Here is a 19172-nt window from a genome sequence, read left to right as displayed (position 1 = left end):
ACGAAACGGTACATATATTGATAGTAAGTTATATGTGAATGATTTATCGCGTCAAGTCTTCTGAGAAAGGCCCACAATACCCCAAACCCGAATTTGCCTCAAAAAGAGTGTCCTGCCCTTCTTAATTTATACATGAACATACTATATATTTACATTAACTTCCAGTGCCCGTTGGCAACACCATCGGTTAAGTAAACAAAAAATACGTAATCTCGTAATCTCAAAAAACAGCACAAATTGTGACAAAAATCAACAAAACGATGGAATAAGAAAGCACGTCTCCTGGTTGACTCTAATGATCACGAAAAGTTATTATTTCTTCAAAATAGACGTGCCTCATGTTAGCGGTGGTGAGCGCGCGAGTGTGAATGACTCGCTGAGCTAACCACGTGACCTTACACCTTCTATTACAATTAAATCATCTGACAAGGCGTGGATCTGAGAATTTTCACAATTTACAAACCTAAATGTTACTGGAAACCTCCTAAAAAATTATCGCATTAAATACATAAATACAATTATTATTCTAATAATTGTTGTTGCTTTTTGGTTGTTAGTACGAGAAATGATGTTCGCAAGTATCAAACCCACGTCAGCGAAGAAGCATAAGAAAAGAATCTTAAAAGACAATGAAGTACTGATCTATGAAAATCGTGTTTGCTTACACAACCTGGGAAATTAGATACAATTAACATTCTCAATTACTCTAGTTTGGAGCAATATCTGCAATGTCATTTTAGAATACTTGATTTAATTACAAATTATGAAATTTAGTGCACATTGACATTTATTAAGTTTAATAGACAAAAGTGGTTCAGTCAAATTAAAAATAAGTACCCTGACATAAGCATGTACTGTAGCTATAGAGAAGGCGCTTCAAATGCTTAAAAACAGAAAAAAGTATTTTTTAAAATATATTTTAAACTCTGCAAAATTCATTTTCAAATTTGAGTAGAAGCAACGTAGTTTTAACTCTACCTTTATTTTCTAATTATCTGTAATTTGCATAATTTCGATAAGTTTTCAGCTCCTATGATTCCATATATCTCCAATTAAATATATTTTTTAGGAAATTTCAGCTAAATGATGTTTTAAGTTATTTATTCATTTTTTTAATTAAAAAAAACCCAGAAAGATTATCATCATTTGCATCCTTACAAAATACCTGATATTAATGTACTATTTTTATGTCAAAATTTTCCTTATAATTTTCATAAATTAAGAATATTAATAAAATAGAAGAGCACGTTTCTATTCAAAGTATAAATTCTGTCCTTGCTATATATTCATGAAGAATTCATGGTAAAAAACCAATCATCAGAGATTCCAAGTCATTCTTGCAAAACTATAAGGTCTTGGTCCTCTTAAATTATTTTGATCTATGGATGAGAGTCGTACCTCTCTCCTCATATGGACTTTTTCCTGTCCTGGGGAACACGCAATATTACTTCTCTGTTCATAAGTATGTTGTTTATTGATAACAGTTCTGCTGTACTGGTCGGCTGGAGTGTCCACGGTTTTGAATTTAGGAAAATACACCCGGCTGTAGCCATTAGTAGCTTGGTTATGATGTACCTTATGATATGTTATCTCTTTTATACTTTTTGGAATATAATTGACATTGTCCTCAAATTCTTCATAGCGAATCAGTTGCAGTTCCTGTATCTTATTGGTTGAATCTGCCGACTTGGCCATGATATTATGGACCTCATACTTTCCTTGTCTTCGATGTCTAGAAAGGAAATTTCATTATTTGAATTAAATACATGTTATTCTATATACTTAGTTTACACGTTCATTTATCCCTTGCTCCATTAACTTAAGGAATGATTCTTGTCTGGTTTCTTACAAAATGAAATATTCAAGGTTTACTTGGCTATATAACTTGTAAATGTAAGGTATTTAAAATAGATTTATCATTTCTTCTTTTATTTGTACAACTTAAATTAGAAATGGTCAAGTAAGTTCGAGATCTTTGAAACAGAGTAAAATGCACACTCGATCTATAAGCCAATAAGGTAAAGTTATGCACCAAACCAGCCCAATATCTGCGAGCATGTAGAACAAAATACAGAAAATCTTTGACAATCAAAAATGTCGTGACTCAGTAAAAAAATAATTGAAGCAGAACGAAATGCAAAATTGATCTGTAATTCAACAATATAACTGATTTATCAAAAATTAGCTCAATATCTTTAATAATTTAGAAAAAGTATTAAAATCGAGTAGGACAGACTGATAATCAAACGGAGGGACCAGACGGACTGACAGATGAACAGCTGAACGAACATACAGACAAGGAAGAAAACAATAGTTTCACCAGTAGGCAATTAATAAATAATTGTAAGGAGAATCCCTCCTTCAAATCTATGTTAGTTTTTATTTTGAAAATATTATTTTTCTGTAAAAATCTGCTAAAAATTATGTTTCTTAATGCAACTATAATCTTCATAAAAACAAACTACAACGTTACTGATCTTAAAGTGAATAGTACAAAAAGACGGGTTGGGGTTTTTTTTTTTACACGATAGAACATAGTTTTCATCTTTGTGAAAGTACTTAAGCATTCTGGAATGAATTTTTGAATTGGTGGAACAGCTTGAATTTATATTTTATCCAAGATATATATTCCATGTCAAAATGTAATACTCGGGGTATTTGGCATTTGCACAAATACTTATATTTACAATCAGTGTAATTTTTCTTTATGAAATCCATTAGAAATCCACAACTTTCAAATCTCAATATTTACATTCGGTTTAATTTTCTTTATGAAATCCATTAGAAATCCATGACGTTCAAATCTCTGTAACACACGCGAAACCTTGTCACCGCGCGTTAGAATACACAGTAGGAACTATGTGAATTTTCAATTCTTTATGAACACCAAAATGTACATTGTTTGACACAATCTAATTTTTAAATAACACACGTGAAACCTTGTCACCTCGCGTTAAAATACACATTAGGAACTATATGCATTTTCAATACTTTAGGAACACCTATATATAGATTGTTTTGACATAATTTAATAAAAATTTTTTAACCCTGTTCAATTAACGTAAAAATACAACAAACGTGTGTTTAAAATAAAGTTCTTTGTCACTTTTTTCCTCGCAATGTTCGTTTGCGTAATTTAAATTTGCGACATCACAAACGTCATAAACGGCTGTTACGTCTATAAAGCACACCAGTTTTGAAGGGCGCTAAATTCACATTAAAGATTACCGAAATAAACAATTATGCCGTGCCGACTTAAGCATTCTGGAATGAATTTTTGAATTGGTGGAACAGCTTGAATTTATATTTTATCCAAGATATATATTCCATGTCAAAATGTATAACTCGGGGTATTTGGCATTTGCACAAATACTTATATTTACAATCAGTGTAATTTTTCTTTATGAAATCCATTAGAAATCCACAACGTTCAAATCTCTATATTTACATTCAATATAATTTTCTTTATGAAATCCATTAGAAATCCATGACGTTCAAATCTCTGTAACACACGCGAAACCTTGTCACCGCGCGTTAGAATACACAGTAGGAACTATGTGAATTTTCAATTCTTTATGAACACCAAAATGTACATTGTTTGACACAATCTAATTTTTAAATAACACACGTGAAACCTTGTCACCTCGCGTTAAAATACACATTAGGAACTATATGCATTTTCAATACTTTAGGAACACCTATATATAGATTGTTTTGACATAATTTAATAAAAATTTTTTAACCCTGTTCAATTAACGTTAAAATACAACAAATGAACATTTAATTAAAATTAATTTGTCACTTTTTTCCTCGCAATGTTCGTTTGTGTTATTTAACTTTGCAACGTCAGAACGTCACAAAAGGCTCTTATGTCTATAAAGCACACCAGTTTTGAAGAACGCTAAATTCACATTAAAGATTACCGAAATAAACAATTATGCCGTGACGACAAATTACTAGTATCATACTGCGCTAACGCGCGGTATTCAATTTGTCGGCACGGCCAGGGGTGTTATAGGACCGAAGACATCCCAAAATATTTATTCATTGCTTAAATATCACACCTTTGAATTTGTTTATTGCTAGCAAAATACTATGTTTCGACTGTTAGAAATGCACAAGAGAGATGTGAATGTAGCTTGAATCTTATGGCTTTTAGAAAAATGTTAAAGGAAAAAATATAAATAAATTTTTTAAAAAATTCGATACTGTAATAAGATAAAATTAGAAGATTTTATTGGAAAATCTGGAAAACTAATCTATGTTTTAAAGAATTTTTATACATGTATAAAGATAAGCCCCAAAACATTTTCTGTTATTATTTAAGTATACAGCTATCAGAAATTTTGATTATTTATTCTTACACCAATGTTACATGACCTTAATTTGTAAAAGGTGACAACCAATGATTTTATTTTGCATTATGCTATATATCAATTTCTATACATAAACAAGAGGCCCAGGGGCCACATCGCTCACCTGAGCAATTGGCTAGGAAAAAGCAGAACCAAAAGTTTACTGAGGGGGGGGGGGCTTGAATTTTAACCCCCCAGGGGGTCATGATTTGAGCAAACTAGAATCTACACTACCTGAGGATGATTCCCTATAAATATTACTAAGCATGGCTTTGAAGTACTTGAAAAGAAGATTTTAAAAGGTTTCCCTATATATTCCTATGTAAAACTTTGATCGGCCATTTGGCCCCACCCTACCTCCGGGGGTCATGATTTGAACAAACTTGAATCTACACTACCTGGGGATGATTCCACATGAGATTCATCTTTCCTGGCCCAGTGGTTCTTGAGAAGAAGATATTTCCTATATATTCCTATGTAAAACTTTGATCGGCCATTTAGGCCCCACCCTACCCCCTGGGGTCATGATTTGAACAAACTTGAATCTACACTACCTGAGGATGATTCCACATGAGTTTTATCTTTCCTGGCCCAGTGGTTCTTGAGAAGAAGATTTTTAAAGATTTTTCCTATACATTCCTATGTAAAACTTTGATCATCTATTTTGGCCCCATCCTACCCCTGGGGTCATGATTTGAACAAACTTGAATCTACACTACCTGAGGATGATTTCACATGAGTTTTATCTTTCCTGGCCCTGTGGTTCTTGAGAAGAAGATTTTTAAAGATTTTTCCTATATATTCCTATGTAAAACTTTGATCGGCCATTTTGGCCCCATCCTATCCCCAGGGGTCATGATTTGAACAAACTTGAATCTACACTACCTGAGGATGATTCCACATGAGTTTCATCTTTCTTAGCCCAGTGGTTCTTGAGAAGATTTTTTAAAAATGTCATTAATTTTTCTCTAATTTATAGTTATCTCCCCTTGGAAAAGGGCGTGGCCCTTCATTTGAACAAACATGAATCATCTTCACCTAAGGATACTTTATGGTAAGTTTGCTTGAAATTGGCCCAGTGGTTCTTGAGAAGAAGATGAAAATGTGAAAAGTTTACAACAACAACAACGACGTCGACAACAACGACAGACAACGGACAAATTGTGATCAGAAAAGCTCACTTGTGCCTTTGGCTCAGGTCAGCTAAACAAGAGGCCCAGGGGCCACAGCGCTCACCTGAGCACATCGGGCTAGAATTTACTCCCCCCCCCCCTCCAGGCATTCATCATTTGAACAAACTAGAATCTACACTACCTGAGGATGATTCCATATAAATATCACTAATCATAGCTTTGAAGTACTTGAAAAGAAGATTTTAAAAGGTTTCCCTATATATCCCTATGTAAAACATGGGTCAGCCATTTTGGCCCCACCCTAGCCCCGGGGGTCATGATTTGAAAAAACTTGAATCTGCACTACCTGAGGATGATTCCACATGAGTTTCATCTTTCCTGGCCCAGTGGTTCTTGAGAAGAAAATTTTTAAAGATTTTTCCTATATATTCCTATGTAAAACTTGGGTCAGCCATTTTGGCCCCACCCTTGCCCCGGGAGTCATGATTTGAACAAACTTGAATTTGCACTACCTGAGGATGATTCCACATGAGTTTCATCTTTCCTGGCCCAGTGGTTCTGGAGAAGAAGATTTTATAAAGATTTTTCCTATATATTCCTATGTAAAACTTGGGTCGGCCATTTTGGCCCCACCCTTGCCCCGGGGGTCATGATTTGAACAAACTTGAATCTGCACTACCTGAGGATGATTCCACATGAGTTTCATCTTTCCTGGCCCAGTGGTTCTGGAGAAGAAGATTTTTAAAGTTTTTTCCTATATATTCCTATGTAAAACTTGGGTCGGCGATTTTGGCCCCACCTTTGCCCCGGGGGTCATGATTTGAACAAACTTGAATCTGCACTACCTGAGGATGATTCCACATGAGTTTCATCTTTCCTGGCCCAGTGGTTCTGGAGAAGAAGATTTTTAAAGATTTTTCCTATATATTCCTATGTAAAACTTGGGTCAGCCATTTTGGCCCCACCCTTGCCCCGGGGGTCATGATTTGAACAAATTGAATCTACACTACCTGAGGATGCTTCCACATGAGTTTCATCTTTCCTGGCCCAGCGGTTCTGGAGAAGAAGATTTTTTTAAAATGCCATTAATTTTTAACAAATTCATGATTATCTCCCCTTGGAAAAGGGCGTGGCCCTTCATTTGAACAAACTTGAATCCCCTTCACCCAAGGATACTTTGTGCCAAGTTTGGTTGAAATTGGCCCAGGGGTTCCTGAGAAGAAGATGAAAATGTGTGAAAAGTTAAGGACGACAACGACGACAACAACGACTACAACGACAACGACTACAACGACGACAGACAACGGACAAATTTTGATCAGAAAAGCTCACTTGAGCCTTCGGCTCAGGTGAGCTAAAAATGAAAGCAAGATTGAGATTGAATCAAAGCTCCATTTTTCCTCTATTTATTTCATTTATATTATTTTCACTTATATACTGACATAGCCTGATGCCCAATCCTATTATGTTTATACATAGTAAAATATTGTTTAAGTTCAATCATTTATTTCATTTGAAACAAAAAATTACCGTCATAAAAATTGATCTTTATTTGGCTTAAATAAATGCATGAAACATTAAATGATGTGAAATATACCTGTGGACTTACCTGTATATAAAAAGAAGTAAAACGAAGATCAGTATTAAGAGCTGAAAGGCAATGATCCCAATAACTGCATGAAAAACAAATTTACATTCTTGTGTAATATTTCTTCTTTCACCTATGAATGAAAAATAAAGACTAATTTTAACGACATAAACGATAATAAGTTACATGTATCTTGGATCAAAAAAATTGATATTCAACGCTGATAGATACAATTGATTTTCACATTTTGTTTCTATAAAAAGTATTTTTGCAATGATTTTTATTTCAAATATTACTTATCCAGTTACTTCCGTTTTAAAGCCTTTTAAAATGTGTAACAGTCTGCCTTTTATCTATTTTAGAACAACATTCTCATGTTTTTGTCACTGATAACTTGGTTTACAAAAAAAAGATATATACATGAACTGAGTATTAGCTTTCAAAAATGAAGAAAATTTCTATATTATTCTTATGAATTCTTTCATTACAAGTCATTGCTTTCTCGGCAATTTCAGATCATCAACTCCGTGAAAGAATTAAGATAAACAATTCAATAAGCTAAATCAATCAAAGTACTGAGAGTACTGATAGGCGGAAGCATGTTTGCAGGTTCTCATGTGCAAAACTTTAATGACACATATTTGAAGCATAATCTTTTTTAAAGGGGGGGGGGGTGATAAATATTTTGATGGATTGTAGTATTGAAACCAAGGAACAAGAATAAACAATATGTCTCGGTTTTGATGCGGATACATGAGAATAAGTCACGTCAATAGCAATATGAACATTTTAACATTTATTATACCCCCGCTTGAAAAGTGGGAGGGTATACTGTAATCGGTATGTCCGTCCGTACGAACGTCTAGCTGTCTGTTCGTCCGTCTGTTACGCTTTGGGGTACTCATATTTTATCCACAATTCCTCTTATACCACTGAGTGAAATTTAATGAAACCTTCACAGAATCTTTATTACATATTGCCATTGTGCACCTCCTCTTTTACTTTTTGATCTGACAAATATTTTGGGTTTCCCGGCCACAGCAAAACATGGACTTTTCCATTATAATCATATGGGAGGCGGGGGTATCATTTAGTCAGTTTATTGCTCACAGTACCTCTTGTTTTTTGTCAAGTATAACCAGTTAAAATTGAAATGCAAGTTGCAATACATAAAATTTGTAAGATATGGTTTTGGGGAACAAGAAATGGAAAATTATAAAATTTCACACAAAAATGAGAACTAATGAGTAATAAAAAACAATAAATATCACAACTGCTTTTGGGTTTTGTATGTGTACATGTATTAAGTTTTAGTACCAATGAAACAAAGTCTTGTTATAAAACAGCAAATTATATAAGGAATACAACATACACAGAAGACCTTACATAGATTTACAATGTGCTTGTGGTTCTATGAATTGTTTTCATTCAATACATGTATGGCCCAGGTAGAACAAATCACACAAGTCTTTAATGCTGATGACGGGTGAACCCTGTGTCAACAGTCATGATGTCCACAATAAATGGAATATTTTTTCAGGAGAGCTTCTACCATGGCAGGCCCTTGAATGCCAGACAGTTTTATTTTTATTCCTGTGGTAAATTTGTCTTTGATGATTGTATTAAAATATTGGTACATAGATCCCAATATCAGTGGTGATTTCTTTTCTGGAGATTATCTACACGATTTCCTTCACAACTGTCTCTTGGCAGAATTTTCTACAAAGTGTATAATTGAAAAAAAAAATTAAGAATATCTCACAATGTTTATTTAACAAAAATTATTTCACATTATGTATCTGACTTTCAATAAATGAAATCAAGGACTTCAAATAACCTTTTATGATATACCGGTTATTTTAATATATTTTCTAGGGAAGTCAACTTTACCGGGTACGCGATCCAAGGTCCAAGTATCGAATACTAAAAAAAAGTTACTCGTTTACTGGATGTATATTATTTCTTTTTACAAGGTACACATTTTTATCAGAAACTTATCAATTATAACTAAAACATGCAAATGGTAATTAGCATGTCTTCATCTACACCTAGCTGTAAAACACCCGTTATCGCCTTGATCTACATTCATTCATTCAGTGAAATCTGACATGCAAAGAAATTAATGCCACTATACCAACTTCAAGAGTGAAGTGGGTATATAGAAATAACAAAAGATTCAAAACTGCGGAAAGTGAACTTGTGTAGTATTTAGTTTAGTGTAAATATACTGGAAACAACCAACAAATGAAATAATATAAGACTAGCGATCCTGACCAACAACATCTGTCCCCTCTCTTTCGCTAGTTATATAACCTACATGTGTACACAGCAGTTTTTCAAATAGATCCAATTAAAACAACCTTTTGTAATTTTGGGTGTATTGTGCATTTGTGTTTTATTTGATAACTAATTTTAGTACCAAAAATTATTTCCAATGGAATTCATAATTATCTGTACATGTAATGAAAAAGTCAGATATCGAGTAAGCGATTATTAAACATGATAAATATTGACTGATTTGACTTCTCTAATATTTTTTTGTATTTGTTTTCTCTTTCAAAAGCCTACTATTATAAGTAATCATGTATTTGCATGTATTTAAAAAAAAAATGAAAAGAAAATAAGTCAACAAAAATTAGAAAAGTCAAAATATACTTTCAAAAATAGTATTCGATTCAGTTTTGCCATCATAACAAGATGATTTGTTATGCTATAAAAAATATGTATCATGTCATGAAATTTTTTTCCACTTATCTAGAAATATAATAAATTGATGTACTCACCTTCAGAAAAGTGTTTCTGGTTGTGCTGAGTTGAGTTTTCTTCTGCCATTTAGAGGTGGCACAGGGCAAATCCACAATGCAATCTTAATTATATCCCCTTTCTGTTAGCTGCCTCCGTAGCAGCGACACATCTATACAAAACACAATGATTATTAAACATGATAAATATTGACTGATTTGACTTCTCTAATATTTTTTGTATTTGTTTTCTCTTTCAAAAGCCTACTATTATAAGTAATCATGTATTTGCATGTATTTAAAAAAAAATGAAAAGAAAATAAGTCAACAAAAATTAGAAAAGTCAAAATATACTTTCAAAAATAGTATTCGATTCAGTTTTGCCATCATAACAATATGATTTGTTATGCTATAAAAAATATGTATCATGTCATGAAATTTTTTTCCACTTATCTAGAAATATAATAAATTGATGTACTCACCTTCAGAAAAGTGTTTCTGGTTGTGCTGAGTTGAGTTTTCTTCTGCCATTTAGAGGTGGCACAGGGCAAATCCACAATGCAATCTTAATTATATCCCCTTTCTGTTAGCTGCCTCCGTAGCAGGGACACATCTATACAAAACACAATGTAGTTCTTATGCTTGCGTTTTAATTTCTGTCCAGATTTTACAGTTTTGGCCCATCCTTCAACATACATGTATTAACATTATATAAACATGATAAATGTATACACAAACTCGGCATGATAATTCCTCAAATAATTTCTCCCAGGCATGTAATCATGGTAATTAGAGTACCAGTTCGTTCGATAAGACCCGACCATAACAGCTATCATATTACGATATCTAACATGTCTAAAGCATGCCTGCATAGGGAGGCGACATTTTCAGGTTAAAACAATCAAAGATAAGGGTGACAATAAAAGATAGACTAATCACACAGCGTGAGTTACCTTATTTATTTTGAAGAGAAGGCCTGTCACTTCCAGTCAATCATTGTAAATCATTTGTGCTCCACGTGGGTTTGTTGACAATAATTTCACGCTGAATCGTCTATATGTTAGATTATTACGCGAATGTAGTACACAATTGATAAAAGGAGTTACATACCTCTTTTCTTCTATTTCATACAAGATTATTGAAAAGATAAGTTCCTCAGTAGCTATGTACCTGTCATTAGTTCTTAAACATAATTACCTACTTGAACTATTTTGTCCCTTGTAGTATTTCTAAAGATCGCTTCAGTACCCCGTGCTAATCAAATGTTGAACCCGATTTGTTTATGTTTGAGACATACAGAGTTGTCGTTCGTTCTTCTCTCAAACGTGAAACGTATCAGCAGTAACAAAGTAACTATTCGTTCTATTATTAGGCTATTATTTTTATTGGACTTTTTTACATTAATCAAAATAAATTCGCCATAACACACGCTTTTTGATTTGATAATAACGATAAAGATTGGGAAGGGGTCAAATATGATTAAGCGGGTTGTATGCCCTTAGTTTCAGATACATCCGTTTGGAGTACCATGAAGCGGGGCAAACATCTTGAGAGGTCGAAAGGTCAACAAAGCATGCAAAAGTAAAAGGCGGCTTCCGCCTAACAAAAATAAGTCAAGCAAATGTTAATTTTATATACTATATGAATAATTTTTCGGCACATTTGACATATGCCATAAAATGCCGCACAATATTGTACATTCAACCATAAAAGGTTACTACATGCGTAGTAGCAGTAGCACAGTGGAATAACTTTCTCTTGGTAACTGGGAAGTACTGGGTGCAATTTTTGTTCCCGCCATAGCGTCAAATAAAAGACTTTAACATAAATAATGACTGTTTCTTTGACAATGGACAGATCAAGATGTTAAACTAACTTAAAAACCGAGGTCCCGTATCTGTGAAACAATACGCTTTGGCGTGATAAAATCCCCTTACTGTTCGATAACCCACAGTATCAAGATCTAAATTTGAAGCCTTTTGCTGTTATGTGGTTTTAATATATATACATATTAATGTAAAAACGTTGTATTCCTAACAACAAAAATACTATAGTTAACTATAGTTTACTATAGTTAACTATAGTAAATCAAAGTGTCAAAGTTTTCGCCAAAGTTTTTCAAAGTGTCAAAGTTTTCGCCAAAGATTTTCAAAGTGTCAAAGTTTTCGCCAAAGTTTTCCGAAGTGTCAGAGTTTTCACGAAAGTTTTTCGAAGTGTCAAAGTTTTCGATAAAGTTTTTCAAAGTATCAAAGTTTTCGTCAAAGTTTTTCAAAGTGTCAAAGTTTTCGTCAAAGTTTTTCAAAGTGTCAAAGTTTTCGATAAAGTTTGTCAAAGTATCGAAGATTTCATCAAAGATTTTCAAAGTGTCAAAGTTTTCGCCAAAGTTTTTCAAAGTGTCAAAGTTTTCAAAAAATTTTTTCAAAATGTCAAAGTTTTCAAAAAAAGTTTTTCAAAGTGCCAAAGTTTTCGATAACTTTTTTCAAAGTGTCAAAGTTTTTGATAAATTTTTTCAAAGTGTCAAAGTTTTTGATAAAGTTATTCAAAGTGTCAAAGTTTTCACCAAAGTTTTTCAAAGTGTCAAAGTTTTCGCCAAAGATTTTCAAAGTGTCAAAGTTTTTGTCAAAGTTTTTCAAAGTGTCAAAGTTTTTAAAAAAAAGTTTTTCAAAGTGTCAAAGTTTTCGTCAAAGTTTTTCAAAGTGTCAAAGTTTTCAAAAAAAGTTTTTCAAAGTGTCAAAGTTTTCGCAAAAGTTTTTCAAAGTGTCAAAGTTTTCACCAAAGTTTTTCAAAGTGTCAAAGTTTTCGCCAAAGTTTTTCAAAGTATCAAAGTTTTTGTCAAAGTTTTTCAAAGTGTCAAAGTTTTCGCTAACTTTTTTCAAAGTGTCAAAGTTTTCGATAAAGTTTTTCAAAGTGTCAAAGTTTTCGCCAAAGTTTTTCAAAGTGTCAAAGTTTTCATTAAAGATTTTCAAAGTGTCAAATTTTTCGATAAAGTTTTTCAAAGTATCAATGTTTTTAATAAAGTTTTTTAAAGTATCAAAGTTTTCGATAAAGTTTTTCAAAGTATTAAAGTTTTTCGATAAAGTTTTTCAGAGTATCAAAGTTTTCCATAAATTTTTTCAAAGTGTCAAAGTTTTCGAAAACTTTTTTCAAAGTGACAAAGTTTTCGAAAATTTTTTTTCAAAGTGTCAAAGTTTTTGCCAAATTTTTTCAAAGTGTCAAAGTTTTCGCCAAAGTTTTTCAAAGTGTCAAAGTTTTCGCCAAAGTTTTTCAAAGTGTCAAAGTTTTCGTCAAAGTTATTCAAAGTGTCAAAGTATTTGCCAAAGTTTTTCAAAGTGTTAAAGTTTTCGATAAAGTTTTTCAAAGTGTCAAAGTTTTCGTCAAAGTTTTTCAAAGTGTCATATTTTTCAAAAAAAAAAATTTTTCAAAGTGTCACAGTTTTTGATAAAGGTTTTCAAAGTGTCAAAGTTTTCGCCAAAGTTTTTCAAAGTGTCAAATTTTTCAAAAAAAAAGTTTTTCAAAGTGTCAAAGTTTTCGTCAAAGTTTTTCAAAGTGTCAAAGTTTTCGTCAAAGTTTATCAAAGTGTCAAAGTTTTTGCGTAAAAGGTTACTACATGCGTAGTAGCAGTAGCACAGTGGCACAGTGGAATAACTTTCTCTTGGTAACTGGGAAGTACTGGGTGCAATTTTTGTTCCCGCCATAGCGTCAAATAAAAGACTTTAACATAAATAATGACTGTTTCTTTGACAATGGACAGATCAAGATGTTAAACTAACTTAAAAACCGAGGTCCCGTATCTGTGAAACAATACGCTTTGGCGTGATAAAATCCCCTTACTGTTCGATAACCCACAGTATCAAGATCTAAATTTGAAGCCTTTTGCTGTTATGTGGTTTTAATATATATACATATTAATGTAAAAACGTTGTATTCCTAACAACAAAAATACTATAGTTAACTATAGTTTACTATAGTTAACTATAGTAAATCAAAGTGTCAAAGTTTTCGCCAAAGTTTTTCAAAGTGTCAAAGTTTTCGCCAAAGATTTTCAAAGTGTCAAAGTTTTCGCCAAAGTTTTCTGAAGTGTCAGAGTTTTCACCAAAGTTTTTCGAAGTGTCAAAGTTTTCGATAAAGTTTTTCAAAGTATCAAAGTTTTCGTCAAAGTTTTTCAAAGTGTCAAAGTTTTCGTCAAAGTTTTTCAAAGTGTCAAAGTTTTCGATAAAGTTTGTCAAAGTATCGAAGATTTCATCAAAGATTTTCAAAGTGTCAAAGTTTTCGCCAAAGTTTTTCAAAGTGTCAAAGTTTTCAAAAAATTTTTTCAAAATGTCAAAGTTTTCAAAAAAAGTTTTTCAAAGTGCCAAAGTTTTCGATAACTTTTTTCAAAGTGTCAAAGTTTTTGATAAATTTTTTCAAAGTGTCAAAGTTTTTGATAAAGTTATTCAAAGTGTCAAAGTTTTCACCAAAGTTTTTCAAAGTGTCAAAGTTTTCGCCAAAGATTTTCAAAGTGTCAAAGTTTTTGTCAAAGTTTTTCAAAGTGTCAAAGTTTTTAAAAAAAAGTTTTTCAAAGTGTCAAAGTTTTCGTCAAAGTTTTTCAAAGTGTCAAAGTTTTCAAAAAAAGTTTTTCAAAGTGTCAAAGTTTTCAAAAAAAGTTTTTCAAAGTGTCAAAGTTTTCACCAAAGTTTTTCAAAGTGTCAAAGTTTTCGTCAAAGTTTTTCAAAGTATCAAAGTTTTTGTCAAAGTTTTTCAAAGTGTCAAAGTTTTCAATAACTTTTTTCAAAGTGTCAAAGTTTTCGATAAAGTTTTTCAAAGTGTCAAAGTTTTCGCCAAAGTTTTTCAAAGTGTCAAAGTTTTCATTAAAGATTTTCAAAGTGTCAAATTTTTCGATAAAGTTTTTCAAAGTATCAATGTTTTTAATAAAGTTTTTTAAAGTATCAAAGTTTTCGATAAAGTTTTTCAAAGTATTAAAGTTTTTCGATAAAGTTTTTCAGAGTATCAAAGTTTTCCATAAATTTTTTTCAAAGTGTCAAAGTTTTCGAAAACTTTTTTCAAAGTGACAAAGTTTTCGAAAATTTTTTTTCAAAGTGTCAAAGTTTTTGCCAAAGTTTTTCAAAGTGTCAAAGTTTTCGCCAAAGTTTTTCAAAGTGTCAAAGTTTTCGCCAAAGTTTTTCAAAGTGTCAAAGTTTTCGTCAAAGTTATTCAAAGTGTCAAAGTATTTGCCAAAGTTTTTCAAAGTGTTAAAGTTTTCGATAAAGTTTTTCAAAGTGTCAAAGTTTTCGTCAAAGTTTTTCAAAGTGTCATATTTTTCAAAAAAAAAAATTTTTCAAAGTGTCACAGTTTTTGATAAAGGTTTTCAAAGTGTCAAAGTTTTCGCCAAAGTTTTTCAAAGTGTCAAATTTTTCAAAAAAAAAGTTTTTCAAAGTGTCAAAGTTTTCGTCAAAGTTTTTCAAAGTGTCAAAGTTTTCGTCAAAGTTTATCAAAGTGTCAAAGTTTTTGCGTAAGTTTTTCAAAGTGTCAAAGTTTTCGATAAAGTTTTTCAAAGTATCAAAGTTTTTGTCAAAGTTTTTCAAAGTGTTAAAGTTTTTGTCAAAGTTTTTCAAAGTGTCAAAGTTTTCGATAATTTTTTTCAAAGTGTCAAAGTTTTCGATAAAGTTTTTCAAAGTATCAAAGTTTTCGATAAAGTTTTTCAAAGTGTCAAAGTTATCACTGTAGTAAATCAAAGTTTTCAAAGTGTCAAAGTTATAACTATAGTTAACTATAGTATTTTTTGGTTAGGGAAGCAACAAACAATCAACAATTTCATCTTTACAAGTTAAAGAAATTCAAATCAATCACTTACCTTGATTTTTACTGATCGTAATATTATTTCTCTCTATTTTGCTACTGTGCTCACTGACTAGCGTACATTTAACATTATGGCGACATAATTATTTATATTATTATTTTATTATTATGGTATTTTATTGATTTACAAAGAAATATAATTGAGAAAAGGCTAAATTATAAAAGTGTAAATGTTCGAATTCTTATACATTTCTTAAGATCTGTTCTTCCATAACTTACCAAGTACAATCTCTCTCACAAACACTCGAATATTTCTTTTTTCCATATTAACTCTCAATTGTAAATTTTTGTTATCTTTTGTATGATATTTGATATTTTAAGAGGTATTTTGAAATATACATGAAGTAAAGTAGATTGAGAGGAAATAGTATGAAAATGGCCAAATACTCTTGGATGTATCTGATGTACTTTTATGTAAAAGTTGTACAAGGCAATACATTATATAAACAAACACATATACGAGATATACGTATATGTGTTTGTTTATATAATGTATTGACTTGTACAGCTGTAATTGTAAGTTCCTTTGGTATCTTACTTTCTTGCATTAGACGAAGATATAGATTATTATGGTCGCTACCGAGTGCTGTATTGCATACTCCGTCTACACCGGTGTCTACTGATTACACTGAACAGTAACTAAGTCCTGTCCTTTATATGAGGTCTGCAGATATAGCAAGATTCCGAACAAAAAATGGCGGACACATTCCTTTTACGAATCGTGTTCAACTTTAATTTACGAAATGACTTTTTCATCGTCAACTTTCCTATTTATTTAGTAATATTTTACTATCATCTTTTATGGTATTTATGTCTTCCAACTCCGTTACGTAAGAGCTAGGCTCCTGGTACGAACAATTTCTTAAGCAAGGTATGCTTCTCACAGATAAATTGTATACATTGTAAATAAATAATATTCAAAAAACGATGTTGCATGAACTTAATTTACCCGAGAAACCTGAAAAAAAATGAGAAATACACCTTGAATCCATTTAAGTTTTGAGATATCACTTTACGGAAAAAGAAATTGAATTGCTTGATACATGCATATTACGACATTTAGAAACTCATTACTTAATGTTTTGCCAACATGGGTATTTTTGCAAAAACGAATATAAAAATTGAGTTTTAAATCAGGGAAATGTAATATTACAACTTTCATTACAGGGATATTTTATCCTTCAACCAATATTTAGGAGGAAAACTATTAGAAGGGTTGTCACATTCAATTAATATTAATGAAAACAAGTTAAATAATATAGAAATATACATCAAATGTTTATAAGTGTGCAAAAGAGTTTATAATATTACTTAATACATAAGAAATACACCCCCGGTAATTATTTAGGATTATTTAGAAAGGAAAAAATATACTTACTTGGACTTTTACTCGTAATATGGCTTTCATGTCTGTTTCTGGGATCACTGGCTACAAACATGCAAATCAGACAACATAATATCAACAGTATGGTGACATGAATATTTTTTATTACCGAGATCTCGCTAGGATGTATATGTTTGAGAAAGGCATATAACTTAGGCTTAGAAAAAATAATACAGAACAAAAATGCTTTTATTCTCATACATGTCTTAATATTTTTCTTTCCCTTCTAGTAAAGCAAAATTTGCATAATTTATTTATATTTTTCAAAAGGTGAACTGTAAAATCGCATATTTTCGAGGAGTCAAATTTTTGAGGTTTAAGAAAGAAAAACCATGGTTTATAAGGATTTTATTTCGAGTTTTAGAAGTTTAACATTTCCAGGAGGTAATGAATTCGAGGGTCCCTCCATACCTCGAAACCAACAAAAATTAAAGCCCACGAAATTTATTGATATCACAGTATTTGTGATAAGATAGTTGAAGAAGGATATTGAACAAAATTCAAGATTGTTTTAAGATTGAGAAAGATCTCAAAATTTTTAAGACACAAGCCAATCAAAAGAAAAATACAAAAAAAAATTACATATGACAGCGTTAGTTTTCCTTAAACTTTAATTACGAAATCATATATCAAACATCTTAATAACCTAATAACCAAAAAAAAAATTCTGGTTAAAAGGTCAAGTTTATAATTAGGAGCTTGTATAAAATGGTTCCAGTGAATAACTATAATTTTCTGTACGTTTTTGCAATTAAATTTTTTCCTAGTCAATATGAGTTGATTGAAACGTTACCTTTAATGGTTTTGAAGTCAAATGATCAACAACTAAGGTTACAGATTCATAATTGTGTTCGAATTTTCAGATAACTTCTCTGTTCGTTTTTGAAATGAAATCTAAGGCCAAATGTCTATTAAACCTTCTTTTTTCATCTTACTGTGGATACAAATTCTCTTCTTTTTTCATCTTACTGTGGATACAAATTCTCTTAATAAGCTTGTTTTCAACTGACCTTTTATATGAACACTGTGTTAATTGCTTACGTACCATTCCATGTACATTTGACATTAATGTCAACACATCCTGCGTACGGATCGCACCTTTCTGTTTCTTTACAATTACATTTTTCTCTACATGATGCTCCATAAAATCCATCTGGACACTCTTCAGAACAATTTTTTCCGTAGAATCCAACACATTCTGTAACAATCAATGTAATAGCAAATTTAGCTAGAGGGGATGAAATGTAAAAGGAGTTAAAGCTGATGTTTTATTTTTCAAAAGGTTGGGAAAGAAAATTTCTGGTAACTTACTAGTACATCTATTTTCAATTTTTATGTAACCAGAACAACAAGTTGCAGACTGGCTGAAAAATGTAAAAAGGTTTGTATAAAAACAGTTATTAGTGAAATGCGAGGAAGGAATGCATTATCAGCAAATAAATATGATGAAATAGAAAACAAGAATTTGGGTAACATTTTTTAAAATTTTATGCAAAAATCATTGTTAGTCTTTTTTCTAAAGAGCCCTATTTTAAAACATTAAAGTAACTATTTCTTGTTCCAAAGAACAGGAGGATTGCTCCTAAATACACAGATATGAATGCAAATTAAAAATCTTTAGAGTAAGAGAACTTACCTTTGATCTGAGGGTTTACACTTATCTTTGTCACCTAAAACCATTGCCACATTCAAGACTAGAATTATCGAGCAAGACAGGAGATGGTTCATTATAACGTTTCTACATCTCAGTAAAAATCGAAATATTGATTATATTTTCCTTCTATTAGAAAAGAGGAAATTATTCTAATATAGATTTTATAATTTATACAGCTCAGAAACATTCAGAATTATACATATACTTGAAGTGATTTTAATGTAATATATGTTTGTATGTATCCTGTGACAGGCACCATTGTGGGCAATAGCGGATTTCTGATATCCGGATTGTGGATCTTTCTAAACTCTGTATTAAGGAAAGTATCGGTGCCAGTTACATTTAGAAAATCAAAATATTAGGAATCACTAAGTAAGAGACTTGACATTCATCAGAATTACCTTACAGCTAAACTGTCTGACAATTGAGACGACTTTATCTTTTGTATCGTCAACTTTCCTTATTTATATTGTACTACTGTA

General features: G+C 31.6%; 1 protein-coding gene across 1 annotated transcript; it reads right to left on the bottom strand.

Moving 5' to 3' along the window:
• Positions 1-1254: 1254 nt before the first annotated feature.
• LOC134230074 (multiple epidermal growth factor-like domains protein 10) lies at positions 1255-18895 on the bottom strand. The gene is made up of 5 exons (XM_062711848.1): positions 18673-18895; positions 18348-18400; positions 18082-18234; positions 7098-7209; positions 1255-1732 (listed from the first exon to the last, which is right to left on the bottom strand). The coding sequence occupies exons 1-5, from the start codon at positions 18762-18764 to the stop codon at positions 1318-1320; spliced, it is 825 nt and encodes a 274-aa protein (XP_062567832.1). The 5' UTR covers positions 18765-18895; the 3' UTR covers positions 1255-1317.
• Between the last annotated feature and the right edge of the window lie 277 nt (positions 18896-19172).

The sequence above is a fragment of the Saccostrea cucullata genome, unplaced genomic scaffold (assembly GCF_032062105.1).
Source record: "Saccostrea cucullata isolate Sc308-1 unplaced genomic scaffold, CSIRO_AGI_Scuc_v1 ctg7303, whole genome shotgun sequence".
Lineage (NCBI taxonomy): Eukaryota > Metazoa > Mollusca > Bivalvia > Ostreida > Ostreidae > Saccostrea > Saccostrea cuccullata.
Note: the sequence above shows the minus strand (reverse complement) of the source record. Positions and strands in the feature narration are given on the sequence as shown.